The 18,625-nt window shown below is 43.1% G+C and overlaps 2 protein-coding genes across 4 annotated transcripts; one reads left to right on the top strand and one right to left on the bottom strand.

The window, feature by feature from the left end:
* The first annotated feature begins 729 nt into the window (after nucleotides 1-729).
* On the top strand, nucleotides 730-6,470 carry LOC129842198 (protein Hikeshi-like). Of its 2 annotated transcripts, none has more exons than XM_055910642.1 (5): nucleotides 730-930; nucleotides 1,277-1,870; nucleotides 2,089-2,240; nucleotides 5,914-6,032; nucleotides 6,274-6,470. In XM_055910642.1, the coding sequence occupies exons 2-5, from the start codon at nucleotides 1,720-1,722 to the stop codon at nucleotides 6,326-6,328; spliced, it is 477 nt and encodes a 158-aa protein (XP_055766617.1). In that variant the 5' UTR covers nucleotides 730-930; nucleotides 1,277-1,719; the 3' UTR covers nucleotides 6,329-6,470. The 2 variants fall into 2 exon arrangements, with proteins under 2 accessions (XP_055766617.1, XP_055766616.1); XM_055910641.1 differs by having other exon boundaries at nucleotides 1,633-1,870.
* A 257-nt stretch (nucleotides 6,471-6,727) lies between these two features.
* LOC129842196 (polycomb protein eed) lies at nucleotides 6,728-16,857 on the bottom strand. Of its 2 annotated transcripts, none has more exons than XM_055910637.1 (11): nucleotides 16,686-16,857; nucleotides 15,964-16,116; nucleotides 15,503-15,595; nucleotides 15,194-15,385; nucleotides 15,003-15,084; nucleotides 10,748-10,839; nucleotides 10,450-10,583; nucleotides 9,860-9,965; nucleotides 9,586-9,744; nucleotides 9,281-9,354; nucleotides 6,728-7,277 (listed from the first exon to the last, which is right to left on the bottom strand). In XM_055910637.1, exons 1-11 carry the CDS (start codon nucleotides 16,800-16,802, stop codon nucleotides 7,151-7,153), a joined length of 1,329 nt encoding a protein of 442 aa, XP_055766612.1. In that variant the 5' UTR covers nucleotides 16,803-16,857; the 3' UTR covers nucleotides 6,728-7,150. The 2 variants fall into 2 exon arrangements, with proteins under 2 accessions (XP_055766612.1, XP_055766613.1); XM_055910638.1 differs by having other exon boundaries at nucleotides 16,715-16,807.
* Between the last annotated feature and the right edge of the window lie 1,768 nt (nucleotides 16,858-18,625).

The following is an 18,625-nucleotide window of genomic DNA, read 5'->3' on the forward strand; positions in this document are numbered from 1 at the left end:
TTCATTGTGGCAGGCATTGGTGCTATTCAATCTATATTGACATATCAACAAACATTGCTCAACCCAGTGCAACCAGTTTCAATAAAATGCAATACTCTTCAATGAAACAAATCTAGGTTACATTTCCCAATATATACCAATGTTAGATGACCAATAAGCCAATAATAGGTGAATGCTCATGACTTCCATGGCAATTGTTTAAAATGTGGATTAATTCCAAGCCAATCAAGAATATAGTAGACTCAGAGGTCACAGACCATGACGAATAGCTCACATTCACCCTAACATTCTCCCCCGAGCCATGCATCAGTGATTGGAACAGATCCTCAGATTGATAGGCCAAACAAGGAAGCCTTTGACAGACTCCTACTGAATGCTCCTTCAATTCCAAATATAAACCTGCAAGTAAAGGCGGGATAGATGTGGGAGAGATATAGGATGGATCTTTTGTGATTTTATCACTTATGTTGGTTACACGGAACTATCCTACGTATTTCTGTTTTCATACTTCCATGAACCCACATTATGTATTTTTTCTGCAGTCCCATCACAATACAATTTATCTTAGATTATAAACATTTGTTTTTTACTGGTGCTTTCTTTTTGTATGTTTTTTTTCTTCTTAAACAAATAGCCTACCTATTAGAACCACGCAAGCGTTCTATCACATTCCAATAAGCATTTTATTACTTTCTTTCTGGGTGCTTTTATTTTGAAATGTCAATCAAACCGGAAGTTCTCGTAGACACGTGGTCTGAAGCAGAACATACGAGTAACAAGACATTGGAGTTAGCTAGCTAACTTTCTCGAGAGTTTTGTGAAATGGACTCAGCTGGTGTTATCGATTAAGTGTAAGACAGTCATCTTGACCGAAATATAAAATAAACCAAGGACATTACAATGTTTGGATGTTTGGTTGCTGGTAGATTGGTAAGTATGGAACTTGCTAACGGCAGCAAGCTAACTTGGGACTGAAATGACAGCTAGCTACACATTTGATATGAAGGAACAATGTGGTATTGTATTCCCGGATACTCACTGGTCATTTCTACTCGTAGGCTACATATACCCATTGATTCTTGAACAATATAGCTAGTTATAAATGCTCTATTATATGAGCTTAACAGAGATAGAGGTTTTGTGTACATCGTTTAGCTTGTACAACTTTTCTTACCCTCGCTATCATAACCCAAATTGTACTCAAATGTTTGTTTTTGGGTGTCATTCTAAACAGAAAATCTATCGCTTCAAAGTATGTTTCCTACTACCATGACAGGTCCATGGACTTGCATGCATGGCTGTCTATGACTGTAAGAGTCCCAAAAGAGATACATCATGATGTCCCTACCAGAGGCAGGTGGGAGGAGCTATGTGGACAAGCTCATGTGTAATGGCTGGAATGTAATTCATGGAACTGTATCAAACATATGGAAACCAAGTTTGACTCCGTTCCATTCCATCCATTGAGTCCATCCTCCTACAGCTCATCCCTACTTAACCCATTTATCAGTTTACAAAAAGAAGTGGCAGGGTCAAACTGCTGAAATACATTAACAGATTGTGCCTTTAATTAAATGAAAAGTACCTCTTGAAATAACTCCAGCTCAAGTAGGAGTTACAATTGTCTTTTAGGTCCAGACCGATGCCCAGCAGGTTGCTGGTGACAAGTTTGTCTTCAACCTACCAGACTATGAGAATGTGAACCATGTAGTGGTGTTCATGTTGGGCACAGTGCCTTTCCCTGCGGGGATGGGTGGAGCCGTCTACTTCTCCTTCCCGGACCCTGTCGGTGGGCAGGTCTGGCAGCTCCTGGGTTTCATCACCAACGACAAGCCAAGTGCCATCTTTAAAATATCTCAATTAAAACCAGGTGAGTATCATTCAAATGTATTTAATAAAGTCCTTCTTACATTAGTAGTTGTCACAAGGTGTTTTGTCAGTATGTGTGTTAGTGATGTAGTGGTAAAACAATGGTGGGTAAACTGTGATCGCCAGTTGCGGTAGGAAAAAAGCATTTTCTTTGCAAAAGGTGGGTAAACTGTTGAGCAAAAGTTCCACACCATTGGTGTTTCTGCTGTCTTCCTATAGGTGAGGGTGGAGAGCATCCATTTGGGATGATGACAGTACCTCAGCTTGCCTCCGTGGCCCAAGTTGGTGTGTCTATTGAGCCTTTGGAGCAGCTGGTCCAACAGACGCCTGTATCAGGTGCCACTGTGTGCGCTGTTGACTCCTTTATGCAGGTTAGAACATTATGGGTGGTTTGCAGTGTACATAATCAGTGAAAGTAACCTTCCTTTGATAATATGTATACGAGTCAATACTCAAGCTGCTTGGTTTGATTGCTGTGTACCAGCAACACGGGTGTATTTACAGTGCCTATGGAAAGTCTACACCCCCTTTAACTTTTTTCACCTTGCTGTTAAAGTGATAGATTTAATTGTATTCATTTGTAATTGAGCTACACAAAATACTGTCCGTGAAAATAAAATTCTACACATTTAAAAAAACAAAAAACATAACTAAACTATAGTTATTGCATATGTATTCACCCCTTTGTTTAGGCAAGCCTAAATTAGTCCAGAAGTCAATTTTGGTTTAACAAATCACATAAGTTATATGGACTCACACGGTTGACTTTAAAAAAAAAAATGACTACACCTTCCTCTGTCCCTCATACATACATCTGTAAGGCCCCTCAGTCATGTATTGAATTTCAAGCACAGATTCAACTACAAAGACCAAGTAGCTTTTTCGAAAGCCTCAAAGGGCAGAGATGGGTAACAATAACAAATCAGACATTGAATATCTCTTTAAGCATGGTCAAGTTAATAATTATGCTGTGGATGATGTATTAAACCAGGTATTCCCAAACTGGGGTACGTACGTGCAATGCCATCGGGGGTACGCCAAATGAAAATGTGATTTCACTTATTGGGAGTAGTGCCTCAAAAGTACTATCTCACAACTCGAAGAAACCTTCACTCTTGCGCAGACATTTTAGAAACAAAACATGGCAATTTAAAAACTAAGACTACTTTCGAGTAGTAAAACATGTATAAAAGCAACAGATGCCATTAATAAGGGGCTAGAAGCGTCCGAGTGGCTAGGTCCGAGTGGCTAGGACAGGCAAGCCCCATACTATTGTGGAGTACTTAATTCTTCCTGCTGCCGCGGATATGGCTGGAACAATGCTGGGGGCAAAGGCCCAAAAAACTATACAGACAATGCCTTTATCAACAACACTTTCACGACGCATCAGTGACATGGCAGGAGATGTTTTGAAACCATTACTGCTTTGCATACAAGCCAGTGAATTATATGCGTTACAGCTGGATGAGTCAACAGACTCATCCAACAAAAGCTATGACAAGGAGACAGTGGAGTGGTAACGCGCATGCAAGCAGTTGCTCCCGATGCCACTTGGGTACACTGCAGCATCCACCGAGAGGCTCTTGCTGCCAAGGGAATGCCTGACAGCTTGAAAGACGTTTTGGACACCACAGTGACAATGGCTAACTTTGTTAAAGCAAGGCCCCTGAACTCTCGTGTATTTTCTGCACCCTGCAATGATATGGGCAGCGACCATGTAACGCTTTTACAACATACATAAGTGCGCTGGTTATCAAGGGGCAAAGTATTGACAATTTTTTTTGAATTGAGAGACAAGCTTAGTTCTTTACTGACCATAATATTTACTTCTCTGACCGCTTGCATGATGACAAGTTTGTCACGCGACTGACCTATCCGGGGGATAAAAAAAAAAAAAAAATCCCTCACCTGAATGATCTGAATCTAGGATTACAGGGACTCTCCGCAACTATATTCAATGTGCTGTACAAAATTGAGGCTGTGATTAAGAAGTTGGAGATCTTCTCTGTCTGCATTAACAGAGACAACACACAGGTCTTTCCATCATTGTATGATTTGTGTGCAAATGAACTCAAGCTTCCGGACAATGTCAAATGTGATATAGCGAAGCACCTGAGTGAGTTGAGTGCGCAATTACGCAGGTACTTTCCCCGAAACGGATGACACAATCAACTGGATTCGTTATCCCTTTCATGCCCCGCCTCCAGTCCACTTACCGATATCTGAACAAGAGAGCCTCATCGAAATTGCATTCAAGTGGTTCAGTGAACATTTTATCAGAAGTCACTGCCAGATTTCTGGATTGGGCTGCGCTCAGAGTATCCTGCCTTGGCAAATCACGCTGTTAAGACACTGATTCCTTTTGCAACCACGTACCTATGTGAGTGGATTCTCAGCCCTCACTAGCATGAAAACTAAATACAGGCACAGACTGTGTTGAAAATGATTTAAGACAAACTCTCTCCAATATAACCCAACATTGCAGAGTTATGTTCATCCTTTCAAGCACACCCTTCTCATTAACCTGTGGTGAGTTATTCACAATTTCATATGTAAGATGGTTAAATAAAGAGCAAAATGATAATATTATTTGTGCCCTGATCCTATAAGAGCTATTTGTCACTTCCCACGAGCTGGGTTGTGACAACTCACACTCATTCTTATGTTTAATAAATGTATTGTATAGTGTGTGTGGCAGGCTTACAATGATGGCAAAAAACAACATTTGAGGGCATGCTGACCCTGGTGCTGGAGGTTGAATGTTTGAAGGGGTACAGGACTATTAAAAGTTTGGGAACCACTGTATTAAACCACCCAGATACATCAAAGATGCAGTCGTCCTTCTGAACTGAGCTGCAGGACAGGAAGGAAACTGGTCAGGGACTTCACCATGAGGCCATTGCTGATTTTAAAACCGCTACAGAGTTCAATGGCTGTGATGGGAGAGAACTGAGGATGGATCAACAACATTGTAGTGACCCCATAATGACCTAAATTAGAGTGAAAAGAATACAAATATACAGAAGATACCAAAACATACATATGTATGCAACAAAGCCTTAAAGTAATACTGCAAAAAAACAGCAAAGGAAGACACTTTTTGGCCTAAATGCAAAGCCTTATGTTTGGGGCAAATCTGATACATCACTGAGTAGCTGACTCATTTTCAAGCATGGTGGTGGCTGCATCGTGGAATGATTGACATCAGCAAAGACTGGGGAGTTTTTCAGGATGAAAAGAAACAGGATGGAGCTAAGCACAGGCAAAATCCTACAGGAAAACATGCTTCAGTCTGCTTTATACCAGACACTGAGAGAGGAATTCACCTTTCAGCAGGACAACCTGCAACACAAGGCCAAATCTACACTCGAGTTGCTTACCAAGAAGACAGTGAATGTTCCTGAGTGGCCAAGTTACAGTTGACTTAAATCTGCTAGACAATCTATGGTAAGACTTACTGTCTAGCCATGATCCCCAACACCTTGACAGAGCTTGAATTTTGAAAAGAATTAGCAAATATTGCACAATACAGGTGTGCAAAGCTCTGAGACTTACCCAAGAAAACTCTCAGCTGTAATCGCTGCGAAGGTGTTTCTAAAAAATTAAGGTATATTGGCGCTTATTTTTTACAAATCTTAAAAATGTTAAGTTTTCTTCCACTTTGAGAGTATTTTGTGTAGATTGTAAAAATAAACATTTGAATCCCACTTTAACACAATTGGAAGAAATCCAAGGGGGGGGGTTGACTTTCTACAGGCACACTAGCGTTGTGTTCAGTTGTATTAGGTTGCACAAACAGTCAGTGGGCAGAACAGTTGGTCATTATGACAGGGGGTATTTGAGACCATATCTAAAGGATTGTATTGAGACTTTTCAAACATGAGTCTATTGTAGACCTACTTCCTCTCTACTTACCTCGTGTCAAAATACATCCCCCATGAGTTATTCCTTTTTTGTCCACTTATGGCACGTGCAGGACTTTTATTTTGATGTTGCTAAGAGCACCTACACACTCAGCTGACAAACTCAACTCTCTCTCCTCAGTTCACTCAGAAGATGCTGGACAGTTTGTATAATTTCTCCTCGTCTTTTGCCGTTTCCCAGTCGCAGATGACTCCAAACCCCTCAGAAATGTTCATCCCTGCCAGTTCCATCCTCAAATGGTAAAATTATCCCCTGTTGGTCCTATTCAAAGTCAGACCATTTAAACACCTGCTTGAATTAACCCAATCAATTATTTTCAATTTGCCTGACCCACGTTTGTGGAACCTGTGGTTATTGGGCTGGCTACAAACTAACATTGGAGGAATTTCTCATTCATTCAGTTAAGCATGGACGCTGCAAAAGAACTGAATGTGCCTCCAGAAGCATAAAGTCATGTGCTCCTCTGATCTTTCTCCCCAGGTATGAGAACTTCCAGAGGCGCATGGCTCAAAACCCTAATTTCTGGAAGACTTGAGTTGTTTCGACGATACCACAGTATTAGAGGCATGGACAGAGAAGACCAAAGAATGGTCCTCCACAGAAGACGAAAAAGAGATCTTGTTTTATAGCAACAATTACTAGGTGTTTTGTCAAATATTAAATGTTTCTTAAAATTCTTTCTTTTCACCACTACTTTATTCCATACATATTTAGCTTGCCTATACAAGCTGATCCTAGTTGCTTCATTTATTTTCATGTTGAAAACTTTCATTTCTAGTGTATGAGATGCACTGTTGGGGCAGTTAACTAGAAGGTTAACACCCAAACTCTCCCTCTACTCCTTTTCTCCATGCATTCAGATGGCCTGGGCTTAGCGGACCATATATTTACTAACTTTTTCACGCTTCAGTACCTCGGAATGAGACAAGAAGCCTTTAGAAAAATAGCATTTATTAAAGCGTGAATAGTAAGCAAAGGGGAACTAAATAGCAAGGAGGGGGAGAAATCTTGAAGGGCTCCAGGGTTGTAGTCTTGACTCTCCAATCTTCTCCCCAAATTGCGCACCTTTTCACCCCCCTCATGGATTTAATAAGGATGGGCTGGTATAAGTATAACCCGGAGAAGGGAAACAAAAGGAAAATAATTGGTGGGTTCCAGATACAAATTTTTCTGTGCAGACCTGTAGCACCTTTGTCATGTTGGGAGTGGTTCCTGAGATGTTAAACAACACCTCCATTGGACAGATCTGATGCAGACTATACACAGAAAATGTGTACCTGGAAAATGTTTCTGGTTCCTGACAGCAAAGTGACTGGTCCGTCATAATAGAATTGGCTGCTCGTTGCCAATGTGGTCTTCATCGCAGGCGGTCCCAGCGCCAGATAGAGGCATCGTCGCAGACTGCGATCAGGATACTGCTGTCACGGCTGAAGCTGGTCTGTCTGATGGCAGAGGTGCATCTTGGGAGGGTGAGGATGGTGCACCTGAAACAGTGAGCCAGGTTAGAATGCATTTGGTGAAACAACAGAAAGACAGTGTCTCCGAAGATAGTTTAGTTATAACAAAGATAGACCACCACCCGTCATTTCAAATGGGAACAAATGAGTCAGTGGGCAGAACAAGCAAGGGGCTGGGCAGAGCCAAGCATGAGCTTGAGAGATCCTATTGGCGCGTTGTAGCATATATTTGCATATTGCTGTTAGGGAACGCCTACTTTGAAGTGCACATGTGCAATAACTCAATTCGCCTTTGCACTCCTTTTAAACAATGACATTTATTTTTTACTTTAGCAAAGGGTAAAGTCTTTAAAACTTAGTCCACTCTGCTCGTAACAGATTGCAGCTTTGGGAACAGAAAACTGTATTGTGATCAAAATGTTGAAAATGACACATTTGCAGAATGTCGGTCAAAATCCATCTTGCTCCAGCATCTCCCACTGCCGGCCACTTGGCTTTCTCTAATGAAAACGCCAAGCGGATGCTTCACATTTATACAGCCCGTGAAATATCTGTCTCATTGTTCTGTGGCATCTGTCACAGCCCTGGAACATTATACATAACAAGGAGAGGAGTGCTCTACTGGACTTCACTTCTCTCAGGCAGTCTACCATCTAAGCATGGACCACTGCTTAGGAGAGGTGTATTGGTGGGAGGTTGACTCTTAAAACTTTGCAGGTCCTCTACCTTCACGTACAGTGATCAAGTGAAATACATGTAGATCAACTAGTCATTTAAATACATTTTGCTTTAGCTTAGGGTAGTTGAACTAAATTAAATTATTGGTGTTTTCAGAATAACTTTTTTGCAATTTCTTTTGTAAAAATAAAATATGGGGATAGTACACAAAAATGTCCTCTCAGACAGGTCTGATGCTAATTCTCATTTGAATCATTTTGTTAGTTTAAAACCTCTTAGATGTTAAGTCCCCTGTATGGGGGACTGAGCGGTTCTGGACTGGTTCTGACTGACATTTTGGTGTACAAAGCGCTCTGAACGCCATAGTGTTCTGTGCCATAGTGGCACAAAGACCCATTTTGTCTGCTCTCTGTTTCCACTCTCTCAGCGGCGTGGACTTGTGGGGTCTGAAACGTGACACTTCATGTTCATAGGGAGTGACCTGTCACATTCTCTGGCCAATCCAGACAAAGAATCGATTTCCTCTGAGCAAGTGAGCCTGGGAAATGGCATATGACAGTCTGAGTCCAGACGTTGTGGTTTCATCTCGCTGTGAAATTCTCAGCCGGTTTTAGAGCTTTCAAAATAAATAAAAAAACACTAAATCATTTCATAGAATTGAAAGACCGCGTTCTCTTGGTCACAGACGAAAGTTGTAACGAGTCTGCACACATTTGAATGGTGTCTCTGTGCTGCTCAGTGGACCTTTAGATCATATTTATTTTACTGTTAATGGGAAATCTTATACTAAGTCGTTTAGAATTTGTTTGTTCATATTTGTACCATGTACTTGAGCTTGTGTTCTAAAAAGAGTACACCTCAAAGTTATAACAACATTTACCAGAAAGGCTAGTTCCAGACCTTTCTAAACTATACAACATTACCAGTTACTGTTTATGGCCATTATGAAACATTTTTACATTTGGATATGTCTATTTAGGCAAAAATACAAATGTTACCCTATCATTAGGCTAAATTACAGATTGTTAACATACTGTATGATGATTTTTCACAAAGTAGTTTGGATGTAGTGAACTACTTTTTCAAAGTAACTAGTTTAAAAAATAAACTTTATTTAGTGTAGCTTAACTTCTTCCAGTGTGAAGTAATTGGTAGCTTGGTAAACTATATCTTCAGAGTAGCTTCCCCAACACCACCACACGTGCAGTTTCCCTACGGACTCTTACTTTGCTTTGTGGGGGTCCTCAACCTCAAGGTCCCACACGTGCAGTTTCCCTACAGACTCTTACTTTGCTTTGTGGGGGTCCTCAACCTCAAGGTCCCACACGTGCAGTTTCCCTACGGACTCTTACTTTGCTTTGTGGGGGTCCTCTACCTCGAGGTCCCACACGTATAGTTTCCCCACTTGGTTTCCCAGAGCCAACATCTGTAGGACAAGACATGTGTTACTTCAATAATCAAACAAAACGTATTGAGCTTCAGACAACTACCTATGTGGAGACACATTAAACAAAGTATAGTACTAAAACAACAAACTTGCATCTATTTAGTTATAAAGTTCCAACACCAAACCACTGTTTGCTTACAATACTGGGATGAACAGTAGCAGATAAGGGATTCCACACAGACACAACAAAAGGGGAAATATCATCTTTACCTTCTGCCAGAAGTCCATGGAGAAACGCATGTACCAGATGTCACACTGGCTGTAGTCGAAGCGACCCAGGATTGTCACGTTGGACTCGTTTGGTTTGATGCGGTCAATATCGTCCTCCATCTTCCCTGGTTTCCAACACACGATAGCGTTCTCACACGACTGTTCAGGAGAGGAACAGAACAAAGGAGTAGGGGTTATGAGGGTCACAATGGGATCCACAACCTAATAACAGAATGTGACGTATGTGTGTTTGAACAAAAAGATTCAGTCTTACCTTGGATAAAATCAGATCTCCCAGCCAGCGTACACAGTCCACATAGTTCCTGTGGATGTCTCTGGTAGAGAAGTCAGGGAAGTGGATCTTCTGAGAGACCCATGGCCTGTAAGAAGAAGACAGAATCATCGGTTAAAGGAGCAAACATTTTCAAGTTGAAAATCAACAGTTCGGGGCGGCAGGTAGACTAGCAGTTAGAGCATTGGGCCAGTAACTAAAAGGTTGCTGGATGGAATCCCCGAGCTGACAAGGTATAAATATGTCGTTCTGCCCCTGAACAAGGCAGTTAACCCACTGACACTGACAAGGTATAAATCTGTCGTTCTGTCCCTGAACAAGGCAGTTAACCCACTGTTCCTAGACCGTCATTGTAAATAATAATTTGTTCTTAACTGACTTGCCTAGTTAAAAAAAGGTTAAATAAAAAATGTGAGATTCTCACTGTATCCTGGCAACACTACTATTTTCCTTTTATGCAATTGTCCAGCCCTGTTATTTGAACGTGCTTTGCTGTGGATAAACGTCTGCTGAATGACTGAAATTTACATGGGAATACACATACGTTTGTTGCCCACAACCAATATTTTCACCTGTTTGTCTTGGAAGGGTTGTATTCATAGGACCCGTGAATGGCTTTCTGCATCCTCTCTGAGTTGATGGTCCAGAGCTTCAGAGAGTGGTCCATTCCACACGACATGATCTTCTCACCTAGCAGGTCAAAGTCCTGGAGCAGAGACATTTTTCATTATAGCATTCATCTCTCATTTATTTCTTTGTGTGGTCCATATTGTATCACCATTTTCAATGGTCACATACACATAGAAATCCCTGACTTCTATTGCTCAAGAAAGCCAGTAAGAGATGGTTGTGGCAGTGTCGTGTACTCACTGCGCTGAGGACTTCATCTCTATGTCCTTCTACACCTCCAAAGATGGCCACCAGTGTGTCTGTTTGGATGTTCCACAGACGAAGGGCGTGGTCTAAAGACAAAACACAAAGCTGATGAGATATTCACACAGTTGATTTTATGTTAAGTCATTCTGTTAATGATGTAAGTACATACAGATTATAAATCATTCCTAAATGTAAATCGTTTAGTTCTCAAAAGGTCAGGTCAGTTGAGAAAATATTAAGTCCCAGCTATGGTGTCCTTTTTCCTTGGGTCACTATATCTATTTTGCCAATTTGGATTGATCCCCTCTACCACACGGAACCCCACTACACGGAACCCCACTAACCTACCGACGGAAACGCACGAGGTATCTACAAACAGACCTCCATCCTATGCTGCTACCGTTAGCCATATACCCGGCCAGCTGTCTGGATCGCCACGACCCCAACCAACCTCTACTCACTGGACCCTTATTGATCACTCGATTAGCATGCTTCTCCTTAATGTAAATATGCCTTGTCCATTGCTGTTCTGGTTAGTGTTTATTGGCTTATTTCACTGTAGAGATTCTAGCCCTGCTCTCTATACCATATCCAACCTCTCAGTTCCACCACCCACATATGCGATGACATCACCTGGTTTCAATGATGTTTCTAGAGACAATATCTCTCTCATCATCACTCAATACCTAGGTTTACCTCCACTGTATTCACATCCTACCATACCTTTGTCTGTACATTATTCCTTTAAACTATTTTATCGCCCCCAGAAACCTCCTTTTACTCTCTGCTCTAGTAGCTCTAGGCGACCAATTCTCATAGCTTTTAGCCGTACCCTTATCCTACTCCTCCTCTGTTCCTCTGGTGATGTAGAGGTGAATCCAGGCCCTGCAGTACCTGGCTCCACTCCTATTCCCCAGGCGCTCTCTTTTGATGACTTCTGTAACCGTAATAGCCTTGGCTTCATGCATGTTAACATTAGAAGCCTCCTCCCTAAGTTTGTTTTGTTCACTGCTTTAGCACACTCTGCCAACCCGGATGTTTTAGCCGTGTCTGAATCCTGGCTTAGAAAGACCACCAAAAATTCAGACATTTTCATCCCCAATTACAAGATTTTCAGACAAGATAGAACGGCCAAAGGGGGCGGTGTTGCAATCTACTGCAAAGACTGCCTGCAGAGTTCTGTTATACTATCCAGGTCTGTTCCCAAACAATTTGAACTTCTACTTTTAAAAATCCACCTCTCTAAAAACAAGTCTCTCACCGTTGCCGCCTGCTATAGACCACCCTCTGCCCCCAGCTGTGCTCTGGACACCATATGTGAACTGATTGCCCCCCATCTATCTTCAGAGCTCGTGCTGCTAGGCGACCTAAATTTGAACATGCTCAACACCCCAGCCACCCTACAATCTAAGCTTGATGCCCTCAATCTCACACAAATTATCAATGAACCTACCAGGTACCACCCCAATTCCGTAAACACGGGTACCCTCATAGATATCATCCTAACAAACTTGCCCTCCAAATACACCTCTGCTGTTTTCAACCAAGATCTCAGCGATCACTGCCTCATTGCCTGCATCCGTAATGGGTCAGCGGTCAAACGACCTCCACTCATCACTGTCAAACGCTCCCTGAAACACTTCAGCGAGCAGGCCTTTCTAATCGACCTGGCCGGGGTATCCTGGAAGGATATTGATCTCATCCCGTCAGTAGAGGATGCCTGGTCATTTTTTTTAAATGCCTTCCTCACCATCTTGAATAAGCATGCCCCATTCAAGAAATTTAGAACCAGGAACAGATATAGCCCTTGGTTCTCTCCTGACCTGACTGCACTTAACCAACAGAAAAACATCCTATGGCGTTCTGCATTAGCATCGAACAGCCCCCGTAATATGCAACTTTTCAGGGAAGCCAGAAACCAATATACACAGGCAGTTAGAACAGCCAAGGCTAGCTTTTTCAAGCAGAAATTTGCTTCCTGCAACACAAATTCAAAAAAGTTCTGGGACACCGTAAAGTCCATGGAGAATAAGAACACCTCCTCCCAGCTTCCAACCGCTCTGAAGATAGGAAACACTGTCACCACCGACAAATCCACTATAATTGAGAATTTCAATAAGCATTTTTCTACGGCTGGCCATGCTTTCCACCTGGCTACCCCTACCCCGGACAACAGCACTGCCCTCCCCTCTGCTACTCGCCCAAGCCTTCCCCATTTCTCTTTCTCCCAAATACAGTCAGCTGATGTTCTAAATGAGCTGCAAAATCTGGACCCTTACAAATCAGCCGGGCTAGATAATCTGGACCCTTTCTTTCTAAAACTATCTGCTGAAATTGTTGCCACCCCTATTACTAGCCTCTTCAACCTCTCTTTCGTGTCGTCTGAGATCCCCAAAGATTGGAAAGCAGCTGCGGTTATCCCCCTCTTCAAAGGGGGGGACACCCTTGACCCTAACTGCTACAGACCTATATCTATCCTACCCTGCCTTTCTAAGGTCTTCGAAAGCCAAGTCAACAAACAGATTACCGACCATTTCGAATCCCACCACACCTTCTCCGCTATGCAATCTGGTTTCAGAGCTGGTCATGGGTGCACCTCAGCCACGCTCAAGGTCATAAACGATATCGTAACCGCCATCGATAGGAAACAATACTGTGCAGCCGTATTCATTGACCTGGCCAAGGCCTTTGACTCTGTCAATCACCACATCCTCATTGGCAGACTCGACAGCCTTGGTTTCTCTAATGATTGCCTCGCCTGGTTCACCAACTACTTCTCTGATCGAGTTCAGTGTGTCAAATCGGAGGGTCTGTTGTCCGGGCCTCTGGCAGTCTCTATGGGGGTGCCACAGGGTTCAATTCTTGGACCGACTCTCTTCTCTGTTTACATCAATGATGTCGCTTTTGCTGCTGGTGATTCTCTGATCCACCTCTACGCAGACGACACTATTCTGTATACTTCTGGCCCTTCTTTTGACACTGTGTTAACAACCCTCCAGGCGAGCTTCAATGCCATACAACTCTCCTTCCGTGGCCTCCAACTGCTCTTAAATACAAGTAAAACCAAATGCATGCTCTTCAACCGATCGCTGCCTGCTCCTGCCCGCCTGTCCAACATCACTATTTTGGACGGCTCTGACTTAGAATATGTGGACAACTACAAATACCTAGGTGTCTGGTTAGACTGTAAACTCTCCTTCCAGACTCACATCAAACATCTCCAATCCAAAGTCAAATCTAGAATTGGCTTCCTATTCCGCAACAAAGCATCCTTTACTCATGCTGCCAAACATACCCTTGTAAAACTGACCATCCTACCAATCCTCGACTTCGGTGATGTCATTTACAAAATAGCCTCCAAAACCCTACTCAATAAATTGGATGCAGTCTATCACAGTGCCATCCGTTTTGTCACCAAAGCCCCATATACTACCCACCACTGCGACCTGTACACTCTCGTTGGCTGGCCCTCGCTTCATACTCGTCGCCAAACCCACTGGTTCCAGGTCATCTACAAGACCCTGCTAGGTAAAGTCCCCCCTTATCTCAGCTCGCTGGTCACCATAGCAGCACCTACCTGTAGCACGCGCTCCAGCAGGTATATCTCTCTAGTCACCCCCAAAACCAATTCTTCCTTTGGACGCCTCTCCTTCCAGTTCTCTGCTGCCAATGACTGGAACGAACTACAAAAATCTCTGAAACTGGAAACACCTATCTCCCTCACTAGCTTTAAGCACCAGCTGTCAGAGCAGCTCATAGATTACTGCACCTGTACATAACCCATCTACAATTTAGCCCAAACAACTACCTCTTTACCTACTGTATTTATTTATTTATTTATTTTGCTCCTTTGCACCCCATTATTTCCGTCTCTACTTTGCACTTTCTTCCACTGCAAACCAACCATTCCAGTGTTTTTTTAGTTTCTATTTGACTTGCTGTGTTGTACTCACTTCGCCTCCATGGCCTTTTATATTTTTATTTATTTATACATATATTTGTTTGCCTTCACCTCCCTTATCTCACCTCACTTGCTCACATTGTATATAGACTTATTATTTTTTTTTCACTGTATTATTGACTATATGTTTGTTTTACTCCATGTGTAACTATGTGTTGTTGTATGTGTCGAACTGCTTTGCTTTATCTTGGCCAGGTCGCAATTGTAAATGAGAACGTGTTCTCAATTTGCCTACCTGGTTAAATAAAGGTTAAATAAATAAATAAATAAAAAATAAAATAGTTCTACCTTTGCTGACGGATAGCAGGAGGTTGGGGTCTCTGGGGTGAAACTTGAGCTCGTTGATGGCGTTCCCGTGACCCACATAGTGCTGCATTAAAAAACTAAAATATTCAGAGATGGCACAACTAACCCCTCCCTTATGCACAAATGTAAATTCCATCCTTAGTGTAAATAAAACTATTTGGAAATTCACCCACCTTGATACACTGCATGGTGATGTGGTTGATCACCCGAATGATGCCACGCGACCCGGCCACGGCCAGGAGGGGATGGCTTGTACTGGTGTCAAAGGTCCAGGCGCAGGTGTAAAAGTTCTCATCTGCATCGGCATCCACGTATGACTGCAGGAGTCGGATCTCTCCTTGGGAATGGCACTCGTACAGTGTTACCTGGTAAATTAAGGACATCACATAGTCAGCAGTGACAGGTGGCACATGAGTCTTTTACACCACATGAGTTGGCTATTACACTTTCAACATGGTTTATGTGATGCCAAAGATACTTACTCTGTTGCTCCCAACAGTAGCAAACACCAGCGGGTCTCCTTCTTTACTGTGCCAGTTGAACTGGACCCCAAATAATGGCTGGCCATGGTCCTCCTGTGTAAAGAACAAGTGAATTATGAGTTGAGCTCCTGGTCAAGGTGATGAGGTAGCCCTGCCTGCGACTTCAAAATCAGTGTGAACCTCAGCCCAAGTGGAAATTCCCTCTTGGTCTAATGGTCAAGACATTGGTTTCTGCTGTGGGAGACCTGGGTTCAGAGCCCACCTGTAACATTAGAACACCTTCATTCAGCTGTTTACAACTCACACATTATCATATAAACAGCACAGTTCACACATACTTATAACAGGCATGCCAAGGCTGAGATTAGGACATTTCTGGAATCAAAATTAGGCCTATTGATAAGATGTGACATATCTGCAGTTGGAAATGATTGGAAATATTATTGATAAGAAGGGCTCACCCTGAGGCTGTTGACGCACTTGAAGGAGTATTTGCACTTCTTTGATTTCCACTTGCCCTTGCCCCAGCTCTTCCTGCCTGGAGCATTAGCTGTGTTGGTGGGTGTGTCTGGGCGCTCCACATTGGTCCCACTCTCAACGCTGACAGCATCATCCTACAAACACAAATTATAGCAACATGAGATGGGGATGGTTGTGATTGATGCGTTTGCAACCGGCAATGGATGTTCTGCACCCCCTGTTTTCGACTACACTGGTGTCAGAAGTGGGATGGCCTACCATGAGGGGCTTGAGATAGACTAGAAAAGCTAAACTGACAACTAGCTAATGATTATCTACTTGGACAATCCAAGAAGGGTCCATAGCTTGATAGCTAACACTACCTAGAGAGCATAACTAGCCAGCTAGCTATTTTAGGTGGAGGCCCTTTGCAGTGTTGCCTCGAATCCCTTGCTCGTTGAATGATCCTTTTCTTATTTCCTGTTCTGGAATGTTTGAAAGGGAAAGCACCACAACTAACGTTATCTATAGCTAAAAAAGACAAATCTAGGCCTAGATGAAACAAAGGGAAAGGCCCAGCTATCATCACGAACTCCAAAATCAACTACCAGTCGCTTGCTAGTTAGCCTAACTTTTCATAGCGATAAAAGCTAACATTAGCTACTTAGCTAGCTAACCATTTTTCATGTCCGCGCCGATACAAACAGAACAAAACCGAATTTACATTCTCATCTGCAGAGAGATCGGGATTACTGTTTTCATCACTGCTCAGCTTCTGCTTTTTTGTCGGCATCTCCTTTCCCGCTTCGATAGGGGTCTCGGACATGTTCTCCCTCCTCATCTTCTGTCCTTCTCAGATTCAATCATAGCGCGATCGCGGAGAATAACTTCCGGGTCTTCTATTTCCTTTGGTCTTCACAATAAAAGTCCCACACGTACCGGAAATAGTATAGTCAAGCCAGAGACGGAAGAGGAAGCAAGACACCCCGCTCGCCGTTTTTTTCTGGTTCAATAAAAGCCAATGAACTAAGTAGACCAGACCCAGCTGCTATTGCATTGGTGTCTATGGGAGACACCCGTTAATTAAGTAGACCGGAACCAAGTGACCATACATACATGGTCACTGTGTTGGGGCGGCAGGTAGCCTTGATTTAGCCCACTGCAGTAAAAGGTTAAACAAGTTAACATTCACAAAGCTGCAGGGCTAGACGGATTACCAGGACGCATACTTCACTGACATTTTCAACCTCTGTCTGACCCAGTTTGTATTAAATCAAATCAAAATGTTTTTGTCACATACACGTGTTTAGCAGATGTTATTGCGGGTGTAGCGAAACTCTTGTGTTTCTAGCTCCAACAGTTCAGTAATATCTAACAAGTAATATCTAACAATACACAGAATCTAAAGTAAAGGAATGGAATTAAGAATATATAAATATTTGGACAAGCAATGTCAGAGCGGCATAGACTAAGATACAGTAGAATAGGATAGAATACAGTATATACATATGAGATGAGTAATGCAAAATATATAAACATTATTAAAGTGACTAGTGTTCCATTATTAAAGTGGCCAGTGATTTCAAGTCTATGTATATAGGGCAGCAGTCTCTAATGTGCTAGTGATGGCTGTTTAACAGTCTGATAGCCTTGAGATAGAAGCTGTTTTTCAGTCTCTCGGTCTCAGCTTTGATGCACCTGTACTGACCTTGCCTTCTGGATGATAGCGGGGTGAACAGGCACTGGCTCGGGTAGTTGTTGTCCTTGATTATCTTTTTGGCCTTCCTGTGACATCGGGTGCTGTAGGTGTCCTGGAGGGCAGGTAGCTTCCCCCCGGTGATGCGTTGGGAAGACCGCACCACCCTCTGGAGAGCCCTGCGGTTGCAGGCGGTGCAGTTGCCGTACCAGGCGGTGATACAGCCCGACAGGATGCTCTCAATTGTGCATCTGTAAAAGTTTGTGGGGGTTTTACGTACACGTTTCAAGCAAACCACCATAGCCCCTGTGCCTAAGAACACCAAGCCCGTAGCACACATCTGTAGCCCTGAAATGCTCTGTAAGGCTGGTCATGGCTCATATCCATACCACCATCCAGGAAACCCTGGACTCACTCCAGTTCACATACCGCCCCAACAGATGCATAGATAACGCAATCTCTATTGCACTCCACACTGCCCTTTCCCACTTGGACAAAAGGAACACCTAAGTGAGAATGCTGTTTATTGACTACAGCTCAGCGTTCAACACCATAGTTCCCTCCAAGCTCATCACTAAGCTAAGGACCCTGCGACTGAACACCTGCCTCTGCAACTGGATGCTGGTCTTCCTGACAGCCTATAGGGAGGAGGTCAGAGACCGGGCAGTGTGGTGCCAGGACAACAACCTCTCCCTCAACATGAGCAAGACAAAGGAGCTGATCGTGGACTTTATGAAATGAAGGGCCGAACACGCCCCATTCACATCGACAGGGCTGTAGTGGAGCGGGTCGAGAGCATCAAATTCCTTGGTGTCCACATCACTAAGGACCTATCATGGTCCAAACACACCAACACAGTTGTGAAGAGGGCAGGACAATGCCTCTTCCCCCTCAGGAGGCCGAAAAGATTTGGCATGGGCCCTCAGATCCTTAAAGAGGATCTGAGGGCATCTTGACTGGCTGCATCC

This window comes from Salvelinus fontinalis, unplaced genomic scaffold (assembly GCF_029448725.1).
Source record: "Salvelinus fontinalis isolate EN_2023a unplaced genomic scaffold, ASM2944872v1 scaffold_0023, whole genome shotgun sequence".
In the NCBI taxonomy this organism is placed as follows: Eukaryota; Metazoa; Chordata; class Actinopteri; order Salmoniformes; family Salmonidae; genus Salvelinus; species Salvelinus fontinalis.